This window comes from Pygoscelis adeliae, unplaced genomic scaffold (assembly GCF_000699105.1).
Source record: "Pygoscelis adeliae isolate BGI_AS28 unplaced genomic scaffold, ASM69910v1 Scaffold85, whole genome shotgun sequence".
Lineage (NCBI taxonomy): Eukaryota > Metazoa > Chordata > Aves > Sphenisciformes > Spheniscidae > Pygoscelis > Pygoscelis adeliae.
The window spans coordinates 322056-332216 of record NW_008824900.1 but is presented as its reverse complement, the minus strand read 5'-3'; the positions used below and the strand labels follow the sequence as shown (position 1 = coordinate 332216).

Here is a 10161-nt window from a genome sequence, read left to right as displayed (position 1 = left end):
TTGCTCCTGACCCATAGCACCTATACTGCTGCCATCCTGCGGCAGCCTCTGCCGCGCAGTGCTGTGTCATCCTCTCCCTACTCTAGCTGCAGGTTCCCGGCCAACACCGAGTGCTCCTTGTCGCTCTAACTTACAGAGACCAGGCATGCCAGACTTGGGCCTTGCCCACATGCAGCCACAAGCACTTTTGTGTTCTGAGAATAGCTTACTGGGAATTAGACTAAAAAAACAAAGCCAGTTTCTTTTGTAGGAGTGTGTTGACCTTCAGATGACAAGCCCAAGGAGGTGGCAGGGCCACTGCAGGCCACATGGACACTCACCTCTGTTTGCCACATTCCTAGCTCACCTCTGTCTTGCACTGTTGACTGTTTTGTCTAGTATTTTGTTCCCTTACCTCTGTGAACCAAAAGAGATGTCGCTTCCATCCACTGAAGAAACTGCAGACCCCTGAGATGCTGAGAGCATTGGTTCCTCACCATCAGCTGCCAGAGACCATCTCTCTGGAGATAGAGATGACCTTTTCTGCTCTTTGGCTCCTTCTGGGTGGTGTGTCATTTTAGTTCCCTCCTTGGGTGCTGCACAGCCTGTTTCACGGGATCCAACAAGGTCATCATCAGCCCTCCCCACAGGGAGCACTGAAGAAGCCGTAGCAACCTGCTTCCTTTTGCCCACAGCCCTCGAGGCATTGGCACGCTTTCCACCTGCAGTCCGGTCTGCCTTTGACTGCCTAGAGCGTTTGGCTGGGGACTTCTGCAGGGGAGGCTGGGAAGATGAGATTTCATCCTCAAAGTCAGAGTCCACGTCCTGGTGAGTATACTGGAATATCTCCTTCAGCTTCAACACCATCTGGCGTTTTGGGAGAGCACGAACTCCAAATCTGAAAGAGAAAGGTGGGAGTTTAGGTTAAGATAATGCTGCACCTTCCACTGTCACAGCTCAGGAAGAGGCTCAGGCCAGGAAATCCAGTGGTCAGCTGGAAGTGTGACATGACCTCAAAAAACACTGACTGGAGCTTCACCATGGTTTCACTTTCAGCCCAGGAGCTTTCTTTCACACTACCTGCCAGCAAGTTGCTGCTCATAAAGAGATGTACTCGTGGAGGTAACGCTAACCTGCTCAACTCCTTCTTCAGCTGTGGGGTCTCCATGAGGGAGTAAGCTGGCATTGGTGTCACTGGAGTGCTGGGAGGCTTGTCGTTCTCCTGACAGGAAGCTTCTGCAGCAGAATGAAATTACCATGTTCAGATTTAGTACAGAAAGGACTTAAAATGGCTGATATCTTCCCCTTTTAGTGGCAGACAGTCTAATATTATATAGTAATTGTTTAAGTAGCACTACTTTCCTGCAGGCTCTTTTAATTATTACTCAGCTTCATATTGGACAGAACAGTCAATACTTTTTTTTTTTCTAAACTGGGATACTTGGGTTTTTTTACTTTAAATCAGAAAACAGCTTAAATTAAGACATATGTCATGTCTGAATACAAAGCCCATCCAGTGCTTTGTTAGAACAGGCAACGTTTACGAGGCAGTTAAAAAAACATGTTTACTGAATTGTCTAAAGTGGTTCTTCTCCCAGGAAGGAAATTTCGTAATGAGGACTTGATGCAGAAGAAACTGAGCAAGTCAAGCTTCTGGGGTCCTGAGTTAGATACCGATTTAATGATACCGATTTGATACCAATTTACTGATACTGTGAAGCACAGTCAGTCTCACACGTCATGTTCTAAACACCTGTAAAACTAATCACTTAGTATGGTGTAATTAATAATATATTTAATTAGATACTACGAGATCAATTACTGGTCTTAGATGGAAGGAATCATGCAAGGATATGTGCCGGGCATGCAGAGGTCTGTTGCAAGGGCCCAGAGCTAGCAAACAGAAGGCAGCACAAGACAGCAGTGCATCAGCAGAGCTTTGCAGGAAAGCATGCATGAAGCCTACCCACGGGCAAGGATAGGCACCCACCCCCCGCTAGCCTCAACACAAGGAAACCCTCTGCGCCTGCACCACTGCGTTGCCTACCTGATGTCCTCGTGTATGTTAGCACAAGCATCGCTTCACGAATGCGTGAAAAGCAAGACTGTACAGAGCACCCGCTACTACAGGGAACAAATAAATATCCACTGGCATGCAAGCTGAATCTGTTTTGGTTAGGTTTCTTTCCTCCAGGTACCCGTAGCTTCTGCAAGGAGTACCATCACTACCAAAGAACCAGTGTGAACGAAATACAAGTGGCTATGCTCCAGGAATCCCACATTTAGATATGCTCTCTCCCACATCAGAAGATGACTGTACCTTCTTTGTGCCTGGCCCTGACAACTACTTCAAATCAGAAGGCCGAAAGATCCTTTCAATGTATCAAGTGAACCACAGGTGAGATGACCACTTCAAATGAAAACAATTTAACCTAGTCCAATAAATCTAGTATCAATACAAGCTCTCACCAGGAGTCTTTACAGGATCTGTCTGACAGGCACCTGCTGCACCTGACAACCTCTGAGACAGAGGAAGCATCTCTGGAAATTCATCTTCCTCTTCTCCATTCCAGTCATCCCAGATTTTGGAGTTCAGGTAACTCGGTCTACTGCCCACTGATGAACATGCCTCAATAGGACTCTTTTCAAGATGGAGCAAAGCTGTTCTTCTGCCAACAGGACTTCCTCGAAGAGGGGTACTGCCCTTTATTTCCTGCATGTGGACTGGGCTCTCCCACTGGTCATGCCAAGAGCCAGGTCTGGGGCTGCTGGCAGCGCTGGTCTTTGCACGGCTGACCTGGCTGGAGTCCTGCTTGTTACCTCTGACTGGTGACAGATATTCAACATGCCAGCAGTCATCAACGGGGAGTGGGGGCTCGTCACAAAGCAAGACGCTACTACTCAAAGAAGGCAGACTTACTTCCTTTTCACTGTCTTCTACCTCAATGACACTGATATTTGTTTTATCTTCCAGTGACTGCTCATGGCACGGAGGCACAGGTTTGGATAAAAATGAGATCTTGGCACATTTGCTTTTTATGTTGATGTGGCCAGGGGAGAGGAGAACTGGATCCACTGGAGAAACTGGTGGGGAGTTCTTGGAAAATGATCCTGCTGCTGAGCTGCTGGAAGGGCTCCTTTCACTGACTGAGCTCTCCATAGGCAAACGTTTGCCTGACAATGTTGTTTCACGAACTTTTATTACATTTCCAGTCATTTCATGGTTACTACTACCTCCTGCTAAGTGCTTTTTGCTGAGTTTAGATCCTGGACTCTTTAAAGAATTAATACTTGTGACCTGAGTCTGTGTTGAGAAACTTCTGCTTTTGCTCACAACCGGTGTGTCTGGCACTAGCCAGGAGCTGTCTGTAGCTGAAGACATTTCATGACTGAGCATTTTTTCAGGGCTCAGGTTTGGACTCCATTTGCTCTCCGTACAAGCATCTGTTTGTCTGCCGAGAGGCAATTTGGTGGACATCTTTACATCATTATTTATATGCACTGTGTCTGTAATGCCACATGAGACCTGGGTTGATCTCTGCTCTGTTTCAGTGACTGATGAGTTATGTTCAGGTTTTGGTATCTCAGGACCTTGTTCTACGTTTGTACATTTCAGTTGCCCAGGGATTTCCATTTCCTTCAGAGAGGAGCCTGACTCTGGCGACTTCTTGTCTTGTTGTAACTCCATTTCATCATCAGAAGATAAAACAATAACATCACCCTCCTTGTTCCCCTGAGCTGCAGCATCCTGACTTGTGATGACCAGTGATGACAACACCGGGACATAGGTATGCTTGTTTAAATCAACGTGGGGAAGCTCTGCTGGAGAAATTATGTTCTCGTTTCTTGATGCAGTATCCAGCTCGTTGGCTTTCTGAAAGTGTATTTCATCAGATGGGAACGATCTTTCCTTTTTGTTTTGCTTTGGTGTCGACACATGTTCTCTGGCAAACTTTGCCTCTGATTTTGGAGATGCAGGTGAAGAGCCAACAGCAGGAAAAAGGGGCACATAAGGTTTGGGAGGATAAAAACCGTTCCTACGCAGAGAGAGGTCTTTTTGTGACTTGCTGTACAGAAGTGAATCATTAACATCAACATGTTTTTCACTAGGAGCCTTTCCTGATTCTTTGATAACTTCTTTCACTGGGGAAGGCTCACAGTAATCTCCCTGAGTTGCAGAAAACAAGCGTTCATAACTTTCATTCATATTAGTATCACCGTGGAAGCTAGGAAACTGTTTTTCACAGTGATCTGCCTCGTCATGTGAAACCAGAGATGACTTGGAATCCTTCACACCTTCACATCTAACAGTCTCTCCTTCGTTAGCGGTGGCAGCATGGGATGCTACGTCCCATTTTTGAGGTTCACTGTGCTGAGGCACAAAAGTGGTTTGTGGATCATTCACACTCTTGCACCCATTTATATTCTGCATTTTCTCTCCTTGTGCAGACGAGTCACATTTAGATCCTTCCACATCAGGGTCATCCCTCAAATCTTTGAAGCTGTTGCTTATTGAAGCAGATTCAGGTCTCTTTACCTCTTCCTCCTCAGTTTGCTGGTTTGTATCTCGGGCTGCCTCAGTATCACTGCAGATGCTGCAGTCTGTTCCCTCGCTCACCTCCGTTTCACCTTGAACCATCTTTCTCTGAGTTGCAGCAAACTCATAGATTTCCTCCAGCTCCTGTTCACCCACCCCATTGTCATCTTCCTTCTGGCATTCAGGGTTCAGCATAGCTACTTCTTCCTCATCTTCACCCACCCACACTGACTTCAAGACGTCTTGAAAGTTCTCAGCTCTGTCCTCACAATCTTTGTCATCCCTCACAGAGATAAGATCATCTTCTGAATCCACTCCAGAAGACACCTGACTCTCTCCAGTGTTGTTTTCACACTTTGCCATCAGTTCTCTCACACCAAACCTGCAAGGATATAATAGTAACGTTAGTATTTTCCTCCTCCAGTATTTCTTCACCATTTGGCTACCTGATCACTCTTGTGAGCCTTGTAAAGAATTTGCATGAGGATGCTGGTTTCCTAAGATGTACAAGATCCAGTATACTCCTAAATTTCGGAATTCCCTCTTCCAGGTGTCACTCACATGAAAACATCAGGCTCACTCTTCCTTTTTTATGTTTGAGACTAAACAGCTATGACTACACTAAAACCCCTTTGCCATTTGCACTGGTGAGAGCCCGATGGAATGGCTAGGGCTGGATAACGTCTGTCATGTGCAAGCTTCATGGCTTTTTGGAGTGACAGGGCACCTCTGTACATACATTTTGGCAAGACCCAACCATTTTCCCCCCCTGTCTCAGCAACTGCTCCTCTTTCAGGCTCTTTACTTAGCGCACGCCTAGGATCACAACCGAGAGCATGGCTGACACAACACATTAGAGTTCTAAGCATGCAATACATTCTGCAAGTGTTGTTCAGATTAAGTGCATCGCCAGTGCAATGCTTCGAGAATCACATGTAGAAGATATGCTCATCATGGTCAACATCAGCTGTCAATAAACATCCTGAGACGAAACTCTTGGCAAAAGTCTGCTAAGCATATACTGAACATAGAAAATCTCACTTAGGTACAACCTGAAGAGAGACTCATGGAAAAGATGAGGGTAGGATGTTCTTATGTGCAAGTTTCGTTTAAGATGTAAGCAGAGGACTATGGAATTTGTAAGCCACTAGAACTGCAACGGAAGATATCAGGTTTGGGTCCATGTGGCTGAAAGCATGAGGGGATCCAAAACATGCTCACGATACAAACCTGGCAGCCAGAGCCCCCACCTGGGGCAGCAACCCAGCAGGGATGTCAGCATCAGCAGCATAAAGGTATCGCAGGAACGCACACACCGCCTCTCCTGTCACATCACTCAGCAGCACACGGCGTGTCTGCGCATTCCCGTCCTCCTCCACTAAGAACCCTTGGCTGTGAACCTGGGGTAACAAGAAAGCAAACAAAGTCCATTCGCTAGTAAAGGAACAGCAACACGCACGTTCTTGTTCCTATCAGCTTACTCCTTTCATTTGCCGAAGTCCTACCCTGGGACCGGGACCTGATGCCTCAGAGGGAAGCTAAGATGACCAGTTGTGCAGAGCTTCATATGGAACAGGCCATTTCCTTCCTGACCCTACAGCTGTTAGCTTCGATAAAGTTTAACTACTCATTTTAGTCACACATGTAAAAGATGGTCTTAGACTTCTCCAGTTAGTTTTGGAATCAAATTACTTCCCAGAGCACAATTTCCAGAGTTATCTACACGTCTCTACAAGCGAGCTTCCTCTGATCTGTTTTGAATTTACCTACCCTTGATGCACTGCCAAAACTCTAGTTCTCGTGATGTCTCACAGGAAAAGAGACACCATACAAAATACTACTCCACTGAACTGGACCATTATCTGTGTGGGTCCAACTTGATCTCAGGTTTTGGCAAAAATGCATCTCCAGTTCAGTAAGGTCTCACTTCCTTTGCAGCCAAATCATGTATCGTGCTATCTGAAAGTCTCTCCAAAGTTAGGGGACGCCATGCAACAGAAAACACGAGCTCCAAAGTCATCTCTGATTAATTACTGTCTCCTTGTTACCCAAAATCTTTAACAAAGAAGAGCACTCCCTCACCTATACAGAAAATAAACATGAAATGCTGCTCTGCAGGTGGGGACTTACAGGAAAACAACTCTCTGCAGGCATCAGAAATACAGCATAGGGCCAATCCCACAACTCTACCCACACAAATTATTCCAGCCCACGAAAACAGTGGGTGGGAATGCTGAAGCCAGACAGAGTTGCAGGGAAATAATAAGAGAACATGGCTAACCCAATAGTTTTTAAAGTCCTTTGATTTGTGGGCACACACACATTTGCTAATAGTTGTGAAGATCCCTTAAAAAATTCATACTAAGACTGCTGTATGGCATATATGAACTTGCTTCCCCTCCCCGAACTTTGGTGGACCCCTTAGAAATGGCCTGAGTCACCTTGGGTGGAAACTACTGCCAACATGCATGAGGATAAAACTAAACTTTCCGAAAGGGCAGCTTTAAAGAAAGCTCCCTTTGTCAGGGACCTGGCTGTATGGACTGGTGACAGCGCGTAAAAGAGTAGAGTTCAAATGTTAGGCTCACTGCCTTTCACTGTCCCGACAGGAGGCTGCATAGGAGCAGGCTGGGAACTATTCAACCCAAAATGCTTCTGGGAACATAAGAACTACTTCACTAGCCTTGCAAAAAGCACAATTCAGCACAGCTACCTCCAAGGCAATTGTAAGAGTGACAAAACCTCTGTGTAGGTTACTTTAAAGCGCTTCCCGGAATCTGTCTACTCCGTACTCAAGCTTCCCAGCCTGGGTGACAGGCAGGACACACCAAGATGGACAAGGCAGTCTGCACTTGCACAGGTACAAAAATTCAAGGGCAAAAAGCACTTAGGAAGCTTCCTCCATGGCTCACAGGCAGAATGCAAGGATCCTTGCCTCCCCGTAGTCTCCCTTAGGTTTCCTAAGCTGAAAACCCACTGCAGGTTCAGAGGCACTTGCCCTTAGGCCCAGCAGTGCTCTGTGCTGATTCTGTAGCATTAACTGATTCTAGGTGTGGGCAGTCTGGGCTTTCCTGAAGCAGAGGAAGAAAGTACGTCAGCAGTACTTACAACTTGAATGGCCTCTGGACACCGTGCATACAACACAAACATGTGGGCATAAAGGACTTCCCCACAGTCCACCTGGAACTGGACATCACTTAAGTGAGGGTTGTTGACCATTGCACTGAAATCTTCAGCCAGCAACCTGAGAGAGGACTAGAACACAGAAGGAAACCAAAGACGAAAGTTATGTTACAGCTGTCAAACATTTCCCTGACAAATAAGAAGGGAATAACCCAGTTTATCAGCATTGCTGTACTGTGGGTCCTGGATACCGTACTGGATACGCTGCCTTTGCCTCCTGAAGATAATCATCAGCATGATCAACTTCAGGTCTTCCATAGGACAAATGGGGCTGCTCTTGTTCAACATCTTTACCAATGATCTGGATGAGGGGATCGAGTGCACCCTCAGTAAGTTTGCAGATGACACCAAGTTGGGCGGCAGTGTTGATCTGCTCGAGGGTAGGAAGGCTCTGCAGAGGTACCTGGACAGGCTGGATCGATGGGCCGAGGCCAACGGTATGAGATCCAACAAGGCCAAGTGCCGGGTCCTGCACTTTGGCCACAACAACCCCGTGCAGCGCTACAGGCTTGGGGAAGAGTGGCTGGAAAGCTGCCCGGCGGAAAAGGACCTGGGGGTGCTGGTCGACAGCCGGCTGAACATGAGCCGGCAGTGTGCCCAGGCGGCCAAGAAGGCCAATGGCATCCTGGCCTGTATCAGAAATAGTGTGGCCAGCAGGAGCAGGGAAGTGATCGTGCCCCTGTACTCGGCACTGGTGAGGCCGCACCTCGAATACTGTGTTCAGTTTTGGGCCCCTCACTACAAGAAGGACGTTGAGATGCTGGAGCGTGTCCAGAGAAGGACAACGACGCTGGTGAAGGGTCTGGAGAACAAGTCTTATGAGGAGCGGCTGAGGGAGCTGGGGTTGTTCAGTCTGGAGAAAAGGAGGCTGAGGGGAGACCTCATCGCTCTCTACAACTACCTGAAAGGAGGTTGTAGCGAGGTGGGGTCGGTCTCTTCTCCCAAGTAACAAGCGATAGGACGAGAGGAAACGGCCTCAAGTTGCGCCAGGGGAGGTTTAGATTGGACATGAGGAAAAATTTCTTTACTGAAAGAGTGGTTAAACATCGGGACAGGCTGCCCAGGGAAGTGGTTGAGTCCCCATCCCTGGAAGTATTTAAAAGACGTGTAGATGAGGCGCTCAGGGACATGGTTTAGTGGGCATGGTGGTGTTGGGTCGACGGTTGGACTCGATGATCTTAGTGGTCTTTTCCAACCTTAATGTTTCTATGAAATAAGCAGACAAGTCTAACAGACATTTCTGGCTTTGTTTTCCTCCACTTTTTCACAGTCTGGCAATTGTGAAGAAAGGGCAGTTGTGTTGTATTCTACTGTACTTGTTCTGCCTTGTATTACAGCACATTATCACCCTCAGATCTTCACCACACCATTTCCTGATGTGGTCTAGCCACTGCCTACAGTGGCCTCTTGATCTACTGCGTTCCACCACATTTTTAGGAAACTGTAATTTCCACTTTGACAGACTTGAACTCAATTCACTGTAATTAGAGTAAGAGGAAAGACGATGACTCAGGGATGGGGTAATGAGCCTTTCTTCTCTTGTTCACTGTCTGGCAATGACAGCTGAGAAGAGCAGCTCTGCAACAAGGGGCCCACACAGAATAAAACTAATGCAGCTGTCGAGTTCAAAGGAACTTACGTGCTTGTTACTGAAATTTTGAAAATTCCACTCAATTATAAAAAAGAAACATAATTTCTGTTATCGTTCTAGAATCCCTTGCTGGAATTTTGGAGAGGGCTTGTTGACTGAGCTACCTATGCTGGTTACTGGTGATGGTAAGGTCAGGCCTGGGGCGTGCTGCCAAAAACAGCAATGATGAACGCTCTGTTTCTGCTCTGGAGCTGCTCCCAGTATGAACCCACCCCAGGCAATCTTCTAAAGACTCAGATCCCTCTAGGCAAGTGTTGTGGCTCTGGAGGTGGCCAGTGCTTCAGAGAAGTGTGAAATACCCTCAGCTCACAGTTGAAAGGCTGTCTGACTGTAAGTGGAAACCAGTTTATAGTTAACACACTAATCATTGACCTCGTGCTTTTCAAACCTACTGCAGAGTTGAGGAACTGCAAGTTTTATTCCAGTGAACATCTGCATGAGATGCAGTTCCACCTGGAACAACACAGCTCTTTGTTTTATTAGCAGGTTTCTACATTAGTAGTGGACTCTGGAAACCCAACCTTTCTACTTGCTCCAGCATGTGTTTGCAGGCAGCCAACACTAATTAGCACCTAAACAGCAGCAGACACCCCAACACTCCTTCCAGGCCTTCATAGGTGGGCTAGAGAAGACTCTGCATGTCGTGGCAGTGGTCTGGACTGATCTCCAAGGGGAAGACAGGAAGCTCAGTCTGGAAACTAATCTGATGTTTCTTGCTTTCTTATTCTTGGCAGGTAGGATACCTGCAAGACAGTACCTCAGGAAGCCAGCAAACCCAGACTCCCGATGCTACATTCCAGGCAGCAAGCCC

At 46.9% G+C, this 10161-nt stretch overlaps 1 protein-coding gene across 1 annotated transcript in view; it reads right to left on the bottom strand.

Moving 5' to 3' along the window:
• The window catches only part of SLX4 (SLX4 structure-specific endonuclease subunit), a 23336-nt gene that overhangs the window by 624 nt on the left and 12551 nt on the right, over positions 1 to 10161 (bottom strand). The window contains 5 exon segments of the mRNA XM_009324795.1: positions 395 to 877; positions 1113 to 1215; positions 2449 to 4898; positions 5747 to 5916; positions 7625 to 7771. Of these exon segments, the coding sequence (XP_009323070.1) occupies positions 395 to 877; positions 1113 to 1215; positions 2449 to 4898; positions 5747 to 5916; positions 7625 to 7771 (3353 nt within the window).